The sequence below is a fragment of the Ambystoma mexicanum genome, chromosome 6q (assembly GCF_040938575.1).
Source record: "Ambystoma mexicanum isolate Mex_15411 chromosome 6q, UKY_AmexF1_1, whole genome shotgun sequence".
NCBI lineage: Eukaryota > Metazoa > Chordata > Amphibia > Caudata > Ambystomatidae > Ambystoma > Ambystoma mexicanum.
In genome coordinates, this window is record NC_090937.1 from 1405621116 (window position 1) to 1405644554 (window position 23439).

A 23439-nucleotide genomic window follows, 5' to 3' on the forward strand; every position below is an offset into this window, starting at 1 on the left:
CCCTGCACTTACATGTGCTGCAGTGCTTCCACATATACAATGGGCACTGTTCTCCTTTTTCCTGTTGCATCTCACCGTCGGTCTCAATTATGCTTGCCTGTAAGCTGCAGTCATCAGTCCTCCACTCTGTCCCCAGTGGGCCAGCAGAGCAGAGAGGTGGCGCCAGCCAACTCTCTTCTGGGGGCTTCAACGTACCACCAGTCAGGTTCTGCAACCTACGGTCCAGATTGTGGGGTCGCCCCACCCCCACCACGGTGCCTTGCCACTCTATGCCAGCTCAGTGAGCCTCGCTACCCCTCCTGCGAGGCCTGCCCTCCAGGGTCGGCGTCTGGCTTGCAGGTCTCCACCTACCGCCAAGCTTCATTTGACTGCTCGCGGGATCCATGCTCCTCCTCCACAGCTCGGCTACGGGGCTCCTGCTCCTTGGCCTGCTTATGCAGCCGAACGGATCTTCTAGCAGCGGTTTCACATCTAAGCCAGGGGAGACTCTAACCCGTCAGCCACAGCCCAGTGCAGTCATGTCTCATGTCGGGAAGGGGTAGTGGGGTGGCCCGGCCCAGCCACGAGATTTCTTGTTTGTCCCACCGTTTCAGATCTGCGCGTAGTGATTTAAACAGCTGAGGGAAGTTGTGTTTGTAGATTAGTAGGCCGGATTTGGGGATCTGGACGCCCAGGTATTCCAGCGAGGTGTTGGCCCATGGGATTGGCGACTCGGGACACAAGGTGCTTCCCTGGCGCCTCTGGAGGTTGATCGGAAGGACAGAGGATTTGTCATAGTTCACCCTGAACCCAGAGCATGTTCCAAACGCTTCCAATTCATCGAGTAGGGGCTGTAGCGAGCTGGCTGGGTCAGTGATGGTGAAAAGTACATCGTCGGCGTAGAGCGCAATCTTGTGTTCAGTCCCGCCCACCATGACCGCCTTGATGTTAGGATTGAGGCGGATTCTTGCTGCGAATGGCTCCATCGAGAGGGCAAACACCAAGGGAGATAACGGGCACCCCTGGCGAGTCCCCCTGGACATAGGGATGCTTGTCGATTTCCTCCCATTGACTCAGAGTTGTTGATGGGTGTACATTGCATGCCATTAACCAGGTTATAAAGTTGTGACCTAGGCCCATATGGGAAAGGGTGTACTGGATGAAGACCCAGTTCACTAGATCAAACGCCTTATGTGCGTTTCGAGAGAGATTACCAGGAGTGGAGTGTTCATCCTGTTCGCGGACTCGATGATATTGAGTGTGCGCCTGATGTTATCTTGTGTTCCTCTGTCCGGGATAAAGTCCGTCTGATCTTTGTGGATTAGCTCGGGAAGAATCCTAGCCAGTCTGGCCCCAAGGACCTTTGAGTAGATTTTCCTGTCCGTATTCATTAGGGCGATTGGCCTATAAGAGGCCGCTTGCTCAGGGTCCTTTCCCGGCTTCTGCAGTAAGATGGTGGTTGATTCGGCCATAGTGTGTTACCTTTTTGGTAGATAGAAATGAGTTAAATAGCCGTGCTAGTTGTGGGGTCAGAATGTGAGCAAATGATTTGTAAAACTTGGTTAGCCCATCCGGGCCTGGGGCAGTGTTCTTAAGCGTTTTAATGGCCTCTAGAATTTCCTCTGCGGAGATCGGGGCTTCCAGGGAGGAAGAGACCGTGGGGGTGTGAAAGGATTTAAAATAACGCTGCTGTTGGACTCTAATCTCTTGAGATGTGGGTGGAGCTTGCATGGCCGCTTTATGGTGGTCCAGCAGGATTTCAATTATGTCTGGGGTGGCAAATTTACTTATCCCATCAGGCCACTTAAGACTAGTGATGTTGTTTCTAGTGTAAGTTTTCTGTAATTTGTACGCTAGCAGCCGGTCCGCCTTATTGCTTTTGTGATAATAAAATTGTTTTGTGAATGCCAGCACCTTTGCGGTGCGGTCGGCCAAGTGCATCTGCAAAGCCCTCCTCGCCTTTTTTAGTTCCCTGTCCGCCTTTCTGGAGTATTGGGTTTTTAGATCTTTTTCTAGGGAGGAAAGTTTGGACTCTAAGGATTGTGTGAGGAGTTGGGAGACTCTTAAATTGTTCAGAGGCTGCGCTAATAAATATCCCTCTTCTAACCGGTTTCATGGTCTCCCATAACAGCTCGATTGGGGTTTCGGGGTTCTGGTTTTCTTTAAAGTAGTTGACCAATGAGTCTTCTGCCTCGCCCACCTGATCCAGTAACAAGGAGTCATTGAGCTTCCAGAATCTTAAGAGGGGGGTCTGGGCCTCCAGAGATAGAGGTTTGCCGAGACTGGTGCATGGTCAGACACCGTCCTCGTATGGATTTCGATGTTGCTAAAGCAAGGGAATAAGGTACTGGAAGCCAGTAACATATCGATTCGGGAATGGCCACTGTGTGCGTTTGAAAAGAACGTGTAGTCATGTGTCAGGATTGGCTACCCTCCATAAGTCAACCGTGCCCAATTCCCTGAGAAATCTAGCGAATGCCAGGGCTCGAGAGAAGTCAGGGTTGGATGGGGGTAGGGACTTGTCCTTTATGGGGTCAGGAACTAAGTTAGTCTCCTCCGACTAGGAGATGTCCTGAGGTAAAAGTTAGGAGTGGGGGGGAGTAGCTCAGCTATAAATTTGTCCTGATTTGCATTCGGGGCATAGATCCCAGCGATTGTGATTGGTTGGTCTGCAATATGACCCCGGATGAGAAGGTATCTGCCCGATGGGTCTTTTTTAACTGTGTGGTTGGATAAAGGGAATTTGTCAATTAAGAGAACCGCCACCCCTCGCTTCTTCTCCCCGCCAGTGGCGAAAAAGCTCTGTTTGAAGCGCTTGAATTTGATTCGGTGTTCGTCGGCTGGCAGGAGATGAGTCTCATGGAGAATTACTATATCTCTGTTTAGAGCTGCCAGCCTGTGCTCCACTGATTTGCGCTTCCTGGGGGAATTCAGACCTTGGACATTCCATGTCAGGATGCGGACCTCTCTAGCGTTATTAGGGTCCATTACTACTGGGTGCGTAGCATGAATTGTGCAGGCGAGCTATGCAAGGGCTGCAGGGCTGTGGGACCTTCTCGAGTGAGCGTGGTATTGTGCTGCAATTACCGATGTCTACTAATAAAACTATAACCATTAACTGGGGAGTTGAACAGTTCTTTAAACCCAAAACTGCCTCCACCCTACCCCGTAACTGTGAGAATGAGACCATAAAGCTCATTCATGTGGTTACTGGCGGGCCCCGCTGTCGGGAGTTGCATCCCACTAAGTGAACGGAGAAGCCACCCGGGTCATGGAATAAAGGATCCAGGGGCTGTGTAGAGCATATGGGCCTGGGGGAGTGTTCTAGAATGCACGCCTATTGCTGTCCCCCTGGGTATTGGATGTTATCGCAATCTCCTGTGTAGGATGCAGGGAATCTGTATAGCTGATGAAAATCGGGGTTTGCGGGGGATCACTAAGAGAAGAAAGACCTTAGCCTGGAGAGTCGCAACTGAAGGACGAGCGGGGACCTCCGATCAGTCCGGGTTATGCTGCTTCCGGGGGCACCGGGGCCTGCGTCGCCCACCTGCCCGGGACCAGCGGTTGGATATAGGCGAGCCGGGCTGGGACTGAGAACCGGTAGCATAATCCGAGTCCTCATCTGCAGGTTTTGCTCCTAGGAATCGGCTTGCCTCCTTGAGGTTCCGGATTTGCCTGCGCGCACCCTCCCACTCGAAGCACAGAGATGTGGGGTGGCCCCATCGATATTGAACTTTCTTTTCCTGAAGCCATTCTGTAAGGTTACGAAGGGCTCTCCTTTTTTGAAGGGTTATGCTCGACAGGTCTTGGAATAGTGCAATGTTTGCTCCTCTAAAAGTGATTTGTTTTGATAGTCTGGCCTCTCTCATTATTTCCTCTTTAACCCTGAAGAAGTGGATCCGGGCGAGCACATCGGGGGGGGGGGGGGATGACGCTTGCCTAGGAGCCGTACGGTGGACTCTGTCGATCTCCAGCGGGGCGCTGTCTGGGAGGGTTATAATGAACCTGAGCAGGTCTTTGACGAAGCTCTCAAGATCTGCGTTAGTGATTGAGGTGGGGATCCCGCAGATGCGGATGACCTCCACTGTGCGCTTTTCCACCTCCTCCACCCTTCTGTCAAGAGATGCGATCTTCTTAGTGTTTTCCTCCGTGCCCTTATGGATCTCCTTGGTAAGGGCTGCTAGAAGGTCTTTTAAGTCTGTTTTGGTGGCGAAATGCTCGGCTTGCGGTTGCTCCGGTGAAGGAAGAGTGCTGGATGTCGCGGATTCGGTCCGGTCGGTCCCGCCCGCCTTGTTCTGGCCAGAGTTGGACATTATTGCTGCAATATCTGCTTGTTTCACTGATTTACCACTCTTTGGCATGGTCCCGCCGAGCGGTGGGAGCAAGGCAAGAGGAGCTGCTGCTGTACCGCCGAGACCACTCCTAGATCCCGGGTCCAGCCCCGCCAGACAGGTCCAGTATTGAGTGGCGAGCCTCCCTCCATTGATGGTCAGTTCAGACGGGCGAAGGGGATGCTTAGAGTGGTTTTGTGAGCTGCCCGGCGATTTGTTTTTTGCAGGACCGGTGGGCCAGATTCTGCCGGTGGGGGATCGTCTGATCGAGGGCTGCTGGTGTCGGGCGGAGGTGCTGCTTTAGATGAAGGAATGCCCCCCGACGTAGCTCTAGATTTTTGGGGGCTCTCCACGCGGGTCCCGGCTCCAGCAATGCATGTATGGTCCACTGGGGCGATGTGCAGAGGGCTCAAGGCGGGTACGCTGGGGTCCGGGTGGGAGGGTGGAGCGCCAAGGCCACTCCGAGCGTCGGGAAGAGCATTCAGCGGTGTCCCAACCAGACTCTGCCGAGGCAGAAGGCGCTCTTACCCGGAGAAAAGTTTACAAGGGGATCCCCGCTTTGTGGTCCGCTGGATTGCCTCCTGGTTGGGGGGGGGGGAGGCGCGCCCTCGAAGAGCTCGGAGTCGAGGGCCGTATTCCACTGATCAGCTATGCTTCGGGTCCCGCTGGCAGTCGCCGGAGACCCCTGCAGGGCGATGATGTATCCGGGCTGGGGAGGAGGCTCCGTCCGATGAGGCTTCTCCCGGTGGCTCGCCGGAAAAGTGGGCGCAAAAGATGAAGAGGAGGGGTGCCCCTCCCCCACCGGGGCCTCGAGTGCTACGGGCGCCATTTTAGATTTTCCCAACGTCTGTCCGACGGGAGCGAACACAGCTCACCAGGCTTTCAGAAGGCATATAATCGCTGCCAACTCCACCCGTTCGATGCAGCAGGACTTGATAATGCTGTAGATTCTAAGATCGGCTCGGTGGGAGCCCCAGGACGACGGTGCCTCCAGGAGCACCTAAGGATCCATGAATCCCGGCCACGCCTCCGAGAACAGTAGTTTTTAAAGAAAGTAAAAAATGTAAAAAGGAGAACCCAAAGGGCTCTCAGCAACACTGCACATGTGGTGATGTGTGCTGCAAAAGTGTAACACGGATGCTTTTGAAAGGTATTTAGGAAAGAGACTCCATAAAATAAAGTAAAACGTATTAAACATACAAGGTTAGAGCAGAAAAGAGTGAATGAGCGGGAAAAAGGCTCCCCTCATTCAGGAGAACAAGAAAAAGTCCCAGAGGTCCAGCCAAAAGGGCTGGGGGTCTCACTAGGAGAGGGAATTAAGCATACAACTGAATCTCCCTAACAACCCCTCACCTCGCTCCCTGATGGATCCTATCATACCATGTATCCGGACTAGCAGGATCATCAAAAAGTCTGTTAATTAAGGCTTTCACACGACGTTCGAATATACGTGTGGTTTCACCTTGTGGTTCTTTCAGTCAGATTTTCAGTGCAAGGTCCATTTCACGCTGCTCTAGGTCCACTATGCGTCCATCCATTTTAATTTCAGTAGGTCTGCCGAGTGTCGATTATTCTCCAAGATTTCCACTTTCTCCTCCCAGTCAGGTCCTTGATAACCAATGTCGGGCTGCTCTTTATGGATCTAATCTCGTGCAAAAGCTGGCCAATATCTGCTTTTGTGGACCCCTCTTGGTCAGCCCCTGCAGCAGAGAGCATGAATCCCTCGTTTGTTTGTTTTATTTGTAATGCGCGCCAGACCCAAGGGTAACCGGGCGCAGTGAGGAGAATATTCAAAGCTTAAATGTTACCTATAATTACAGTATTTCATAAAATTACAATGTTACACATTTACAGAGGTAGAGGGGATAGGTATGTACAGGCTTAACAGGAGGTAGATCAGATCAAGAGATTGAGGAATTGCTATACAATGAGGCAGTCAATTATATACAGTGTTTGTATGAGTGTATACACATGTAATGTATCTTTGATAATGCATATATGCCTACAAATGAAGTAACGTGATACAAGTATCTAGCAGTACATTACATATTTTTGTCATTGAGGTGTCTAATAAGATTCGATCTGAAGTGTGAGAAAGAAGGTTGGTCTGATCTCAGATTGTGTGGCAGGGCATTCCACCATTTAGCAGCTAGTACAGGAAAACTGGTACCGCCAATTTTAGCAAGTTTAAATCTAGGGGTTACCAAGCAGTTGGAGTTGGGGGTTCTTGTGGGTCTGCTAGAGCTTTTTATTTGTATTTTGTCCATCAGGTAACTAGGAGCAGCATTATTGAGGGCTTTGTACATCAAGGAGATCATTTTTAGATGGATTTTATTGTCGGTGGAGAGCCATTTGTATTGGTGTCTGAAAGAGGAAATATGTTCCCTTTTGTTTATGCCTAAAGCAGCTCTTAAGGAATTATTTTGTAAAATTTGTAGCTTTTTGGTGATAGTTTTGTTTGCACCACTATACATTACAGTAATCAAGTCGGGATAATATCAAGGCTCTCGCTAGGATCATGCAGCTATCGTTGGATAAGAAGGGTTTACCTGCTCTTATTAATTTGCAGCTATATGCTGTGGTGGAAGCAAAGGAGTTGACTTGTTTGGTGAAGGACATAGTAGAATCAAGATAGAAACCTAGTGTTTTCACTTCTCTCGAAAACTTAATGCTGTTGCCATCTATATTGAACATTGAGTAGTCCTTATCTAACTTGTTGATGTTGGCCTGCGTACCCAGGATGATCAATTCGGTCTTATCGTTCAGGCAGAGGTCGTGGGAGGCCATCCATGCCTGAATAATGAGATACACCCTATTCACCAACTCCATATCCTTGCTGTGATCCCCAGAAAGTGGGAGGAGAATCTGTGTATCATCTGCATAGTTAGTGTAGGTGATACCTAGAAGGTCCAGATCATCGAAGAGGGGTTTAGTGATATGTTGTATAAGGTTGGTGAAACACATTTGTGTTACTGTAAAGCTAGCTGAATCTCTATGGAAGCTATCGAGAGCTGTAATCGTGCTGAGGTCCAACTTATTGTCTGGGCGGGTGTTCATAAGGGTTTGCTGCAGCGGCACTCAGCACTGCGTGGTGAGACTACAACACATGGTATTCCATTCCTCCAGGATTCCACTTAATGTAGGTGCAGCGATGCTGCAGTTTCCTGGGAGCCAGCCACGCAATTGAGCCATTTGTCCACAGCTATGCAGGTTGCGCTTAGGTTTAGTGCCTGGGCCCGACCCTTGCCATCTATTCCGTGGCGAGTACTGTATTACAAAGGAGGTCTATGAGGAGAGGTCCGGGTGAGGCTCAATCTGGGTCCTGTCACTTACGTTATTAAAACTTTCAAGGGGCCAAGTTGTGCAATGCAAACTTACTGGCCACAACAGTGACACCATCCAATGAATACAGAGCCCGACACTTATGGCCAGACCCGAGTCCTGCTGCCACGTTAGATGGGTGGATGTGATGTGCCGCGTCAGTGTGTGTTGAACAGTGTGTGTAGTGCAACCGAGAATGAGGGGGGGCTGGCACGTGCAGTGTAGAGACCCTGCAGTGTGCGGCTCTCAAGGACGGTTTGCCAGTCTCCAGGTAGCTGATTGCTGAGCGGTAGTATCTAAGCAAGTCTGCTGTTAAAGACCTCAGTATTCATCTCCCGGAGCTTCTGGGCAGGAACCCACATCTACCAGTTTGGTTTTAATATCTTTATTACTCCATTATTTACACTGGTGCGAGTGTGACATATAAATGTCATGGAGCCGTTCTGCCAGCTCCCATTGGTGTTCTCTGTAAATATAAATGTAACACTTGAACACACAGATGCACACTTGAACCTTTTTCCTGTTTATGTATGATGTATTATATTTAAATGTGTCCTGATAATTTACATTCTAAAGCACGCAAAGTTAAAGTCAAATATACATGTTTGTAAGGCACCAGTTGGCTTGGGGAGCCATAAGTAACTCATGCTAACAGTTGATTTTAAGCTAACAGGTTATCTCCAAGGGTAAAATGCAGGAGCCAAATAGCTTCCAGCAATTTTGAATCCTGTACTTCCGTTTTGATCATGGATAGGGGACTTTGTCTGCCACAGTACTGGCCCTTTACTGGAGTTCCTGGTCCATATGTTCAGCCTAATCTTTGGTCAGATATCCGGTTGCTTTCTGAAGTAGCAGTTAGACTAGACCACCTTTTACTAGTGCTCGACACTCTCCAGGATGTGGGATGGTGGGTTACATTCTTTATTACGGCTAATATGCTTGTATGAGCCAGTCAGGGCTTCAGATGTGATATTTGAAGTGGACATATTTTACTCCTTGTTTTAAAATGATTTTTGAGGCTGCATAGTCCCATTCCAAATGGGGCTTGGCTTTACCCAAGTGGAAACATAATTTACATATAAAATGGATCTCTTTGTAATGCATACTATTTTACACCTAGAAAGTCATTCAAATTAATTAAACAATGCATTTTTAGCTTAAAGATCTCTTCTGATCAGGAAGTAATATTAATGTTCCTTGCCACTGCATTGCTCTGTAGCTACCAGTGATGCAGACAAATGCATGGAGTTGTGTGGGTGAACGGGCAGAGGTACCTGTGTTTCCATTGTTTCCTATTTTATTTTGTTGGTATTATTTTTACTCACTTTTTTTCTTTTTGTTGGAGCCTTCATCTGCTTACAAGGCGTGAAAGTATAGCTGGTATACACCTAATCTGTGCATGGAGACGAAGCCTTTTTCACCTTTTGTTTGTAGTCCCTTGCCTTCCCCATCCTGGTCCGGACCTCTTGGAATCCTGTGGCCTGGCCAACTCCCTCAGATTTCTTGCAACTAGGTCTTGCAGGTAACTGGACCCCCATAATCTGCAGCATGGATAGAAGTTGCGGGCTCTGTCACCCAACCAGGATAGACTTATTGTAACCTTGTATGTGCTTTTAGACAAAGTCTTATTAGTCCACTTTGTCCAACCCATGGAGAGTGCTCTACCAAGTAAACCGTGAATACGAACGTAAATGACTGTTGCATTTATCTACCAACGATGAAGGTTTTCGACAATGGTTGAAAATGCATCTTCACCCTTACCCCTTCACGCTGACCCAGTTTTTTAGAAGTAGATTTAACATCTGGAAATACTGCACTACTAGATATAACTAAGTCCAATTGATGAAAGCGGTACCCGATCTGGAATTCTTGAAAGTGATGTGGGGGTATGGTGAACAAATGACTAATGCAGCAGGGAATACTTTTCAAAACAAATTTGTGTGTGTTGTGAAAATGTGTACTTCTATGTATTGTAGAAAAAAGTTCCTGCGATTTTAATATCTAGCCTTTATTGCTCTACTAGTTTTGTGCCAAAGAGCAAGATGGCTTTGACGTGCAGTGGTCTTCCACGGGAATTGGGATAGATCTAACTCACTGAACGGAATATGTATTGTTTATTGACTGGACTATTGCTATTTTTTGTTCTCAGCTGAACTCACTGCTGCTCATTTTGGTGGAGGCGGTGGACTTCTACGCAAAAAGGATCCTTCGGATGACAAAGAAGAGTCAGAAAAGCCAAAATCGCGCAAAGAGTTAATTGAAGAGCTGATTGCAAAATCCAAACTAGATAAGGTTAATGTCACCATGATAAAGACTTATTGAAAAGCAGTAGAATATTAAGGAAAACTAGAACGAGAGTACACGCTCAGTCCGATAACTTTCATATATGTGTTAGTGCAGGAAAAGGGCACATTTTACTGGGTACAGAGATTGAAACGTGGATGCTTTTATTCAGAACCTGGAACCTTAGTCATCTGTAACATGCAATGCCAATGGATTGTCAATATCTATAAATGCTTCAAATGTGTTACCAGGGCTCCTACCTCCAAGTTTCTTTCATTGTTTGTGTAATTTTTGTGTAATGGTTACTGCAAGGGGTCATCATCCCCATAGACCACTTAACCCTTTTACATTAATGATGCCCCTATAACCACCCGCAAAATATATATATATATATATATCTCTGAGGCTTGTGGAATCTGCTTAGATCACATGCTGTGCATAGGCCGACATCTAGTGGAAGCTGCGGAGTATTACAGTTTGTTTTTCGAAAATGGGCGTCGACACAGGCGTGCCAGTAATACTATCCCTAGTGTGACGTCCACTGTACCCAAGATCCCTCACGCGTCTAGGATCCTCAGATTGTTTTTTTCCGCCATACTGGTCGGAAGCATCTTGCGGAGTCCCCTGGCCTTAGCCATACTTTTGCTAATTATTGAAGTTTAAAATTATTTGACATCCTTCCCCACCCCAACGTCGACACTCGACGACGGCTGGAGAAGACATAGACCGTCGGCTGCTGCACGACGGATCTGGGCCTCGGAAGGCCACTGGCCTCGGCCCGGGCCTAGTAGGCCGCTGGCCTCGGCCCTGCAAGTAGGGAGAGTGGGGGGGTGGTACATACTCTTCACTCTTGGTATATAGGTACACCTTATATATTTCCTACACTTACCAGCCCGCTGCCTCAAGGTGCGTATGGAGGGTACCCCTTTCCAATTCTGCCCCAAGTGCAACCGCAAATACCCTTGGGTCGACAGGCACGCCACGTGCAATCTCTGCTTGCCGAGGGACCACCCCGAAGCGAACTGCAGAGCGTGTAGTAGGTTTAAGCCTAAGACACTTAAGGACTGTTCGACAAAGCGTTGGGCCCACCACGCCAGGCAGGCGGCCATGGCAGCGGAGGGCGCCTTCAGCGATGGCAGCGACGCCGTACTTTCGGACGGCGAGGGCATTACGGCGTCGAAAGACTGCCGAGCGCAGGTCCCTGACCTCGGAAGGTTGTCCGGCAGGGCGGCTATGGGGAAGACCCCCGGCGACGCAAGCGCTACACACCCTACACACACTAAGCACACTAAGTCCAACCGAACCTCGACGACGTCGACTTCTCGGAAAGAGGCACAGATAGAACGGTCCGACTCAGTGTCCTCTGGGCGCTCTCGATCGAGATCGCCTCATGACGCAAGGCAATCATCCACTCTTGCCAAGAGTGCCTCGCTCCCTAGATTAACGGAAGTTCGATCGTCGGAAGACGAAGAGGACTTCCACCCCCAGGCTGCGCTCCAGGAGACCGAGGCCGCAGTTAACACCAGCGAGGCCCCACGCTCGAAACACACAGATACCTCTCCCGATCCTCGACGCCAGGCGTCGAAAGTCTCTGGGGCCTCCAAGGGGCAGGGAAAACATTTTTCCACGCACGGGGAGGGGGGGAAACAGCGGAAAGCACAGCCTTCCACTCCTGTAAGACCATCCTTCCACCCTAAGCAGACAGACAAACACAAATCTACTGGGACTTCAACATCCAGCAAGGGTACCCTTGATAAGTCCTCTAAGTTGCCTACTAAAGTCATACCCTGTTCCAAAGAATGGTCCAGTGAAGACATAGACAGGGTCATGTCAAGGATGTCTTCCTTAGCTGATTTTTATGACAAAAACCCTGAACATTTCCTTTCGTATGACCCTCAAGGGGCCACACCCTCAGGCTCCTCTGATCCTATCCCCCTAAGTAAAAAGGCCCGGTTCGAAAGACCTGAACCCTTCGAGGTGCAGCCTTACTCTACTCCATACTCTACTCCACACCCCAGATACCAAGGACAGCCTTTCCCTGAAGGGGACCAGGAGTTTGAAATTATGGAGGAACAAACCGGGACTGATTACTATGCGGATGATGAGGACCTGGAGGAGGTAGAAGATGAGCAGGAAATTTACAGAGTAGATTCCCCGGTAGAGAGCGAAGCCCCAGTTACCGACTCGCCAGTTGATAACCAGCCCCTCCTTAATAAAGTTCTCGCTCGCGCAGCAGAACATTTTCACATCGACACCCACGGTGTACAGGAGGAAAGGGACTTCGCAGAAGAGTTGGTGGGAGAGAGGAGGCCGGTCGCTCAGACCATCCCTATCCTTAAATCCATCCAACGTAGAATAGATCCATCCCTGGTGAATCCTAACCTCACCAGAGCCGTCAACCCCAGAGTCGAAAAACTTTTTCGGGCAGCCCAGTCTGACCCTCTTTATATAAGAGGACATCTTAAACCAGACTCCCTAGTGGTTACCAACACTCGGAAGAGGGCTGGGACACCCTTATCGTCGTCAGAAGCTCCTCCCGACAAGGAGAGCAAAAAACTGTACGGGTTTGGCAGGAAGGTAGCCTCAACGTCTGCCTACCAAGCAAGGATTGCAAACTCCACCACCCTGTTGGCAAGTTACAACTGCCATCAATGGGAAGAGGTCGCGGCGCTCATAGCCTCTGCTCCTGAACCGTTAAAGGGCCAGTTGGCTCGGATCTCGGCAGAAGGGAGAGCCGTGTCTGGTTGCATATTAAAAGCAACTTTCGACGCCGCGGACAACGCAGGAAGATTGATAGCAGAAGGTACTGTTATCAAGAGACATGCGTGGTTACGGCAGTCGGGGTTCAAAACAGAAACCCAGGCTTCATTAATAGACAAGCCGGTGAAACCCGATCTATTGTTTGGGAAAGCGGTCGAAGACGCACTTAAGAATGCCAAGGACGAATACGAGACTCTCAAATCCCTTGCCCAGCTTACCAACAAACCCCCTAACCAGAGGGGGAACAGTAATTTTCGTCGCCCACGCGGCCAAAATTCACAGAGGCAACTATGCCCAAGGACAGGGTACACAATGGAACAACAACCAGCAGTCTACCCAAAATTACGGCAGGGGTAACAAGAGAGGTCGTGGAAGAGGCAGAGGCAGCCCCAACAAGGGAGGTGGCACGCCTCCACCAAAGCAGTGACGCTCAGTTCAGGGTCCCTTCTCACGCAACCCCAGTAGGGGGACGCATTTCCAACTTCACCCAGGCTTGGGAAGGGATCACCTCAGACAGATGGGTGCTGTCAACAGTGTCCGCAGGATATTGTATAGAATTACTGCAGCGTCCCCGGAACCACCCTCCACGACAAAGAATACACTCCTTAGAACATCAGAAGATCCTTCTCGAGGAGATCGCCATTCTGCTAGAAAAGGACGCGATAGAACTCGTCCCAGGACACCAGGTAAACAAGGGTATCTATTCAACTTACTGCCTTGTGCCAAAGAAAGATTTGACAATGCGCCCAGTATTGGACTTACGGCCTGCCAACAAGTATGTCAAGCCCCAAAAATTCCGTATGACCACGCTACAAGAGGTAATCCCCCTCCTAAAAAAGGGGGATTACATGGCAACCTTGGATATGAAAGATGCTTATTTTCATATTTCTATGCTCCCAGCGCACAGAAAATACTTGCGCTTCAAGGTGGACAGTCGCCACTACCAATTCAAGGTACTGCCCTTCGGGATAGCTTCAGCACCAAGGGTATTCACCAAGGTACTGGCGGTGGCAGCTGCACACCTACGCAGGGAGGCAATCCCAGTGTACCCTTATCTGGACGACTGGCTCATAACTGGGGAAACCCCAGGAATTTGCAGGTCAAACATTCAGAGGACTATCGACCTCCTCCACGAATTAGGCTTCTCTATCAACGAGAAGAAGTCGAGTCTGGTGCCAAGCACCTCAAAACAGTTCCTAGGAGCAATCCTAGATACTCAGAAAGGGTTGACCTTCCCTTCGGAAGAGAGAATTTGGAGTATACTACTGCAAATTCCACATTATCAGTCAGGTCAACAAATAACGGTACGCAAAGCTATGTGGTTACTGGGCATGATGGCGTCCTGCATTTACCTGGTCCCCCACGTGCGTCTGCGCATGCGTCCCATGCAGGAATGGTTGGCGAAACAGTGGTCTCAGGCAAGTGGTCAGTGGGACGATCTAGTGGTCGTTTCGCCAACACTCGTACAGAGCTTACACTGGTGGACAAGAGAGAATCTCGCAAGGGGAAAACCCTTTTACGATCCCGAAGTACAGGCAGTGGTGACTACAGATGCATGCCTGACTGGGTGGGGAGCTCACCATCTCCACCACACAGCTCAGGGTCTCTGGTCTCACTCAGTAGCCAAGAACCACATCAACCTGCTAGAGCTTCTGGCAGTATTCCGAGCGCTTCGGGCGTTCGAGCCCCATCTGCTAAACTTGTCGGTGCAGATCCGGACGGACAGCACGACAGCCATGTTCTATCTGAACAAACAAGGAGGGACTCGTTCGCCAAATCTGTCCAAGCTTGCCCAGAAAATCTGGATATGGGCACTCAGACGGAACATCTTCCTGTCATCACAACATGTTCCAGGGGAGCTCAATTCCCTAGCGGATGCCCTAAGCAGAGACTCCCTCCCAAAAGAACACGAATGGGTCCTTCACAGAGCTATCGTAGAAGATCTCTTCTCTCAGTGGGGTTTCCCCACTATAGACCTATTCGCCACAAGCGAAAACAAACAATGCCCAGGATTTGCATCCAGGTTCCCCCAGCCAGACTCCCAAGGGAACGCCCTGTGGATGAACTGGTCAGGGATGTTTGCGTACGCTTTTCCACCAACTCCTCATCAGGAAGGTGGTGTACAAGATGAACAAGGAATCGATGACGCTCATCCTAGTTGCTCCCATGTGGGCGAGACAACCATGGTTTCCACACCTACGCAGGATGGCGGTGTGCGAGCCCATCAAACTCCCAGCCTGGTACAACCTACTGTCCCAGCAACAAGGTCAAACAGTGCACCAGGAACCCAACTCAATGAACCTGGCAGCATGGCTCCTGAGGTCATAGAGTTTGGGCATCTCAATTTACCACAGAGGTGTATGGACATCCTAAAAGAATCCAGGAAACCAAACACAAGGCACTGTTACTTTGACAAGTGGAAGAGATTCGTTATTTGGTGCCAGAATAAACAAATCAACCCAGTTGATTGCACTCCTTCCAACGTTGTAACATACATGCTCCACCTGCTGGACGCAGGTTTGGTTTTTAACTCTCTGAAGGTACACCTGGCAGCCCTCTCGGCTTACACCACATCCCATAACAAAGTATCGTGGTGGAAAGTACCAGTAGTTAAAGCCTTCATGGAAGGAGTAAAGAGACTTCACCCTCCTATTTCGAACCCACCCCCAGGATGGGACCTCAATGTGGTGCTAGCTAAGCTCATGGGCCCCCCTTTCGAACCCATGCATAAAAGTAGTCTCAAACACCTGACTTATAAAACGGCCTTCTTAGTAGCCATTACCTCTATAAGAAGGGTCAGTGAAATTCAGGCTCTGTCAGTGCAGGATCCTTTCTTTACTATCCACAAAGACAAACTGGTTTTACGCACACACCCTAGGTTTTCACCTAAATTTATATCCAAGTTCCATGTAAACCAGTCCATCGAGCTTCCGGCTTTCTTCCAGAACCCGCAAAGCTCAGCTGAGGTGAAACTACACACCCTTGATGTGCGTAGGGCGGTCCTCTACTATGTAAATAAAACCAGACCGCTAAGGAAAACAGATCAACTGTTTGTCTCCGTAGCTACAGGCAGAGAGGGGGATCGCGTCTCTAAAGGCGCGATCTCGAAGTGGATTATCAACTGTATACAGCTGTGTTACTCTCTTTCTGAAAAAACTCTGCCTTTTACGCCAAGGGCCCATTCTACAAGAGGCATTGGGGCCACTCTGGCTTTCATTGCAAATGTTCCCCTCGACACCATTTGCAAAGCAGATACTTGGAGCTCTATTCACACTTTTACTCAGCATTACTGCATTGACACTCATTCCAAGACAGATACACAAGTGGGACAAGCGGTTCTAAGACACCTGTTTGCTCATGACCCTTCTCACATCCCACCTCCTTCTTCTGGTACTGCTCGCTAATCTATGCACAGCATGTGATCTAAGCAGATTCCACAAGCCTCAGAAGGGATACATTACTCACCGTAATCGTATTTCTGATGCTTGTATCTGCTTAGATTCACATGCGACCCACCCTTCCTCCCCTCCGAGAGAAGGCGCATGATTGCTTGTAGTCTTACCTTTCTGTCTATCTGCTTGGATTATCTGTACTCACGCTACTCCTCATGCTTCCTCATGTCAGAAAAAATACAATCTGAGGATCCTAGACGCGTGAGGGATCTTGGGTACAGTGGACGTCACACTAGGGATAGTATTACTGGCACGCCTGTGTCGACGCCCATTTTCGAGTTTCGAAAAACAAACTGTAATACTCCGCAGCTTCCACTAGATGTCGGCCTATGGACAGCATGTGAATCTAAGCAGATACAAGCATCAGAAATACGATTACGGTGAGTAATGTATCCCATATATATACAGCAAAATGCATACATTTGCGACCAATTCTCCAATGATCAAATTGGACGTGAAATAATCAGCCAATCCTGTTTGTTGTGGGACTGTTCTGTGTAGTGTGCAATTTGGTTGTTGGCGGAACTGTTCTGTCTTAAGTGATGGGATGGCAGAAACACACTAATAAAAGCATCCATCATGAGTTTTTGGGTGTCCACATAACCGTTTGATTTTCATTATTTTGTTAGCGGGAGAGACAGACACAAAAGGAGAACACCATTGAGATGACCGAGAAGCTTGACAATGACTGGAAAGCCATCCAAGGACTTCTAGGGCACAAAGTTCCAAAATCTGAGCGGAAGATTGAAGTAGAGGAGAAGCCAAAGGTAATGGTTGTGTATTTTTTATACTATTAATGTTTGTAGTCTTTTTACTTTATCATGTTGTCAAGTGTGACAGTCTGTGCCCAGTTGCACAGAGGTCTCATTTCTAATGGAAACACCCACTGCCATAGTTTAAAGTATGTTTGTGTGATCAGAGACAACTGCTGCAGAGCTCTAAGTTCCTGAAAACATGTTTGTGCAGCACGTGTAACCGGAGCAACAAACTGGTCTTCCCTGCTGGGTGTCCGCATGCTGACATGGATTGATGCAGAGCAACATTGGGTAGAAGGACGACAGAGCACTGGAGCCACCAGAGCCCTATAAGGAACTTCAATCAAAAGATGGGACTTTCACATGATCCCTAAGGCAAGCCATTTGAATCTTTGCAAGACTCTTCTAGCTAGCAAGTGATATTCATCGTCACTTGTACACCAACCAGAGGTGCTGAACAAGTAGGTAAGTAGGCATAACCAATATCGAGCTTTGTTAGAAGAACATTACCCCGTGGAGACCTATGAAAAGGCTATCCCAAACTGGAGTAATGGCTGCAGATTACAAAGCGGGCAGAATGATGCATACCGAGGGGGCAGGCAGAGACGAGTTCACTTGAACCAGATTATAAACTTTGGCATGGTGCATCACCTGATATGCCTGGGGGAGTTGGGAGATGGAACGCAGCTGAAAGGCCTGAAAGAGCTGAGGAAGATGATGAAGAGGACTGGTGGTTCAGCGACATTAAAGTCTGTATCATGCCCAGAAGCGACAACCCGACCAAAGGGTGTGATCATCTGGACTGGCTGCAAGAGCAAGCAGGATGTTAGATCTGTAGGTTCCGAGTGAGCTGGACCCATATCCTTGAGACCGGCAGAGCGAGCAGTGCGCTATATGCCTTAGTGAACGCGCTTGGCACTATAACCCTGAAACAGTTTCCTCTGTAGTGCCAAGAATGAGTGTATGTGCCAACCAGTGGGTTCTAACACATGGGCCAACTGGCCAGATTTAATTTTCAGGGACTCTCACAATACCAGGTTTGTGCAATCATGTCAGCGCATTTAATACATTTTTATACAACAATAATGTTGTATAAAAACTGTTTTTAAATGCTGACGTCCTACATCTGTATTGTTAGGTTTTCTGTAAGCCCTCTGATAAGGGCAGTTCTTTTACTAAATTGGACCTGACTCTTACAGTGGGAGTTCTTCTGAGCAGTCTGCCTTCACTTCTAGGAGGGGAGTGCAACTAAAGTACACCTAGACTCAAATGCACACAAAGGTAAATGCTTACAGTATATTTACTGTAAAGTATTCCATTCATATTTGTCAGTTGTTGAGAAATCTCTACAGAGAGGTAGGTACTTCAAAATATAGGAACAGTATGTACACACTGTCTAGAAGAGACATAAACACCATTAAAATCAGCACATACGTTTGGGGTAGGAACAGTGTATTAGAGATTTAAGTGTTGTAATCCATTTACAAAGGCAAACCAGAACTTTCACAGGTAAGTGACAAACGTCCAGACAATGCTCCTACATATGTAAATGCAGGTCTAAACATGTACACAGTTCAGTTGACATGTTAACAAAGCCTTTTAGTTCTTGTTTGTGAAGTCTTTTCCCAGGGAGAATCATTTGTAGGCTTTAAGAGGGGTTTCTGAACCTAATATGGGGAGAGGTTTTTGGAATCCAACTTAAAGGTGCAACAAGTTGAATTGCTAGTCTTTAATCAAACTCCCAAAGGTAGATTGGTGGGGCAGTCAGTCTTCAACTTGTGAGGTGGTAGGCTTGGTGTGAGGAAAACCTAATCTAAGCAAAGCCTAGTAAGGATCAGAGGCCCACATAGGTATGCACAAAAGTATGCTATTTATTAAACTGAAGCAAGTCTTGCGTTCCTCACACTTACTGGTAACTAAAAACCACTAACGAACATATGTAGATCCAGAGTTTGATGACCCCAAAATGGGTTACCTATCACTTTACTATTTAACACAGTAATCTATTGACATATACTATGTAAGATACTTAATGTGGGCGCGAAAGGGTTAGGAGTAAGTTCATAAACCATAAAAATGTCTAGTGTACTCTAACCCACAATAATTGTATTGTATAAGTCCATCCTTGCCATTTTTAGAGAACCTTTTGTTTTGGTTCCAGCAACACAGAACCTTTAGCCGGTCAGATAGCACAGTGAGTAACATGCCCGCCTTGGCATCTGTGCAGAGCCTGCGGACGCAGGTTTGAATCCTGGCATGGCCAAACTCCACCTTTCATCCTTCCGAGGGCGATAAATGAGCACCACATACCGTGGGTAATAATAAGCAGCGCTCAGATGCCTGAGGGTTCGTAGCGCTATATAAATGCAAATTAGTATTAAGGAACAGCAGACTGGAACAGACATTGGACAGAGGGCATGGCTGGTAGTCCCCATGGAACAGTGCAGTTTCAGCAACACCTGCCTCTTGGTGAGAGGTTGACCAGTTCCCTGCATAGCTGTGAGGATGCCAGGAAAGATTCCAGTGAGGAGGCTGGAAAGTGCCCATGCATCAGTGCTGTCAAGTTCTACTCAAATGCACACCTATCCATGACTCAGACATTAGAAGAGGGATGGATGCAGGGCGGGGCTTCAAAATGGTTACTCTCCAGGATTTGCCAATGCTAGTTGCGTCGGCAGTCCTTGGGCAAGTTTTTACTGATCCTTCGGCCTAAGACTCTTGTATCTAGTTGTCGACCATCTCAAATGGCTTTATATCTTCTCCTTCTAGCTGGAATTAGGGTTGGGGGCATGCATCAGCCTACCAATCGAAGAGATCTGCAGATATTCAAACTGGTAGATGCGGTCCTATCTGGGACAGCCTGAAACCTCATATTTTTCCTAAAAACCGAACATACCCTTGCTCAATTGTGAAGTGAGATCTGACAGGTCCAAGGCCCATTGGCAGCAAGTTCATTCACATAAAACTGTCCGGTAGCCCAGGGCTGGACTACCGTGAAGTGCATTCCCTGATGATTTTTATGACCTAAAGAGTAAGGCAGATGACCAACAAATAAGATGGCTCAAAGAACGCGTCTGGTAGCAGGAGTAACGGCCATTTTGAGTATGTTACTCCAAAAGACGTTCTCGTTATAAAAAATAAGTGTATAGATGTGCACCGAGAAAAAAGTAAACTATTCTCATCCACCAGCATGTTCAATACTCTCCATGAAAGTAACTTATGTTAAAACAACAAAAGTAAGACCGTGCCCCAGTAGCACTCCACTGAATGGTATTTGTACTGCAGTGTAAATATGCAGATATAAAATGAAGGCAGGCATTTTTGCTGCAATGGAAGCGATATTTACGGAGCAGTGAGTGAAGCAGGTGAGTGGAAAAAGGGCATCCCTCGTCCCCAAAAAAGCTCTGATTGGGATTCTGTTGACAGCAGAGGAGTAAAGTTGCATAAGAGGTTTTAATGAAAAGCTCAGTAAGTATTACCTGCAAGTGTCAGGAGCTGCAGGTGAGGCAGCCTTCGGTATTGGGATCCTAGTGGTCCTCACCCGAGCAAATGTAGGTTGTATGTTTTACAGCCAGAGTCCTGGAGAAGGAAGGTTGTAGAGGTGGTGCAGAGAGCCTGTTGCAGTTAGTGACAGTCTGGTACGACTAGAAGCAGGACTTCAGGCAAAGCCACAAGAGGATGGGACCAGTGATGGATCTGAAGCCAGAGGACCCCATGCTTGAAAAGTCCATATAAAGCAGCCAAAGAAGAACGGGAACCTTAGGTTCTGAGGTCAGTTTGGACCTCTGATTTTCTTTGTTTGCGGTGTTGGTTCCTGTTGTCTGGTCTGCATGCAGAGACCTTGAGATGTTTGGGACAAAAGCATTGTTAAGCAAAGTTTGCATGCAGTACCCTTTGGGACCTCTACACACAACTAGAACTACAGGTGTAAACAAAACCAACCTTTGGTATAAGTCTGTACTACACAGGTTTTGGTAGTGGAGCTGAGCAGCCAGGCTTATCTCAAGAGGGAATGTGAGTTATGTTACACAGAGGTCTACAATCACAGGTGTTCAAATAAACTCTTTACACTCAAGGTTTCTTTCTTAAATACTTATTCAATTATTTTACTGTCAGTTATAAAACATTCATAAGGAGGCAATATCACACACAAATATACTTCAGTACTGTACACTCTAAGTTTCTGAGGCATTCAGAATACTTTGAAGGAGGAGCAAAAAGGCATAGGTTATCAGAACATAGAAAGATTACTGGTCTTTCTTAGGCAGTACAGATGTTTAGAGTTCACCAGAGGAGTGGATTCAATTCAATAGGCTAGGCCAAAGTCAATGGGCTAAAGTTTTGGCTAGGATGAAGCAGTTCTGGTAGATAAACGGAAAAGTCTCTGCAACAGTTCTTAGGAATAGTTGTAGCAAGAAGAATCATATGTTGGGTCACAAGCTGATTAGGCCTGCGAGTTGAGAAAGTTTCAAGCAATTTCACAGCGAGAGGTAAATACTCTGGTTTTTACAGTACCTTTACAAATGTAGAAAAAGATGCAGATGGTGACCTCTGTTCCTGCAGATCTCGCTGTTCCTGGACCTCAGTCGTGGGGACAAGAGGGAGGACATCGGGGGACTCCTGCATTACACTGGGACTGGTCAAAAAACTGGCAAATCTTCAATTCCGGTAGCTGTAGTCAAGCACACAAACTGGTGTCCCTCTCCCTGGTTATTCGGTTTCCTGAAGCACTCTGAGGAAAATACGACCAGCTCCGAGAATCGTATCCAGGTGGCTTAGTGTCGAGTTGATTGGTCCCACCAACTGAAAGGGAGGAGAATTCCTTGCAGGGCTTCTGTCGAGATGAACTTAGCGATTCGTACCTGCAGCAGGGCTTCACCGGGCAAACCAACGGTCCAGGAGTTGCAGCAGCCGTCCTCTTCAAGCTCGTCTTCGGTTCTTTTGTTCCAGTGGTCGACTCTGCCTTCCAAGCCGAGAGACTAGCCGTTTATCCAGTTTCCTCCCATTCATTCCAGCCTAGCTGCCACTCACCCAGCAGGATGGCTGTCCTTGCCGGACAGTCAGCTAGCCAATCGTGCCAGAGTGCATTTGGGTCTCTTAGGAGACTAAGCACAGGGAGTTTCGGGCACGTCCCTCACTTCCTGCCCACCCCAGACACTCGGGCGCCAGAGGCGGTCTTCAGTCCTGAAGCCCGCCTAAGGCGAATGAACAAAGGAAACTCTAGAAGGACCTATCCACAAAGAAACAGCGAAAAAAGACTGGGACCTGTTTTTACAGAGGGGGCTCAGATGCTATCTTGAAAAACATGGCTCCTGCGATTTAACGGGAAAAATCATGGTATTTCAAATCATGGTAGTTTATTGTAAAACCACTGCCACCAGCCGTTTCAAGAGGAAAGGGTAGCATTTGACTGCTACATGAGTATCTAGACACAGGGGATACTAAGTAACCCCTCCAGCACTCTATTGTAAAATAGGGTGTGCTTAGTCTAGGAATTTCACTTTACTTACTCTGGAAAACAGTAGTTTATCCCAGAGTAGGTGGTTAAACCTGGGGGAAAGCCTGGAAAGGTTTCCTTGTGCCACTGCACTGAGTGTGCTGTGTGACACACACACATGAAAAGATGATGCCTATGAAGTTGTCTAAAACTCCATAAGCAAAGCAATCACAAGAGTAACACCCATTTCAAAACACATGAGAGAGTGGAGAAAAAGGGTCACACTCTCTCCAGGTAAAAAAATCAAGTCCGCAAAATCCAGCAAAATTGCTGGGGATCTCTAGTGTTAAGGGAATTAGCACATTTTTGAGAATTCTCCCTAACAAGAATCGGTGTCAACCTTGCATGACCCATCTCAAGGTGACCCACAAAGAGCTGGACATGACTTTTGGAGCAACAACAATGAAGAATTGTGGTGATATATTAGAGTAAGTCACAGGGATTCTCTTGGTAGAATAAAGGGCTGCAGAACAAGAGGGAGGAGGATTTGCTTGAAGTGGAACAGTTGTTGTATAGGTTTGAGCCTGGTTCATGCCAGGCAGCAGCCACTCCAAACTCTGGTTTAGTAAGTATGTTGGGTCCAGGAAGCTTCAGCAGCGTATCAGAAGGCTGCAGACTCACATGTTCCAGTAGATCCTGCTGGATTGAAGCCAAGCAAGAGCCTGAAGCACAATTCCAGTACAGAGAGGCAGAGTATTCCCTTCAGGGGTAATCGAGTCACCAGTCCAACGGCCTTATGGATCCTCAGGGACAACTCCTCTCTCCAGTAGCTTCCTGGAAAGCTTCCAGTTAAGAATCTGTAGAATTGCTCTGGGTCCCTCGCGCAGTACAAACCAGAAAGCAGTCTTCCAAGGATGCCTTTGTAAGATCTGGGAGGAGCCCACATAGACGGAACAGCCTTTTTGTCCATTACCCATGGCCCAAAACACACAAAGAAAGACTAACAAAATGTCTGTGGTGGAGGACTTCTAAGAAGCAGTGGTAGTCACTGTACTCCTTTTCGGGGAGCAACTGACTGTCTAATCCCCAACACACTTTGAGCGGGACTATTCACTCTAGTA

The 23439-nt window shown here is 47.9% G+C and overlaps 1 protein-coding gene across 1 annotated transcript in view; it reads left to right on the forward strand.

Moving 5' to 3' along the window:
* The window catches only part of NOP14 (NOP14 nucleolar protein), a 423446-nt gene that overhangs the window by 120345 nt on the left and 279662 nt on the right, over positions 1 to 23439 (forward strand). The window contains exons 4-5 of the mRNA XM_069632061.1: positions 9781 to 9923; positions 16756 to 16893. Of these exons, the coding sequence (XP_069488162.1) occupies positions 9781 to 9923; positions 16756 to 16893 (281 nt within the window). The remainder of the gene's footprint in view (positions 1 to 9780; positions 9924 to 16755; positions 16894 to 23439) is intronic.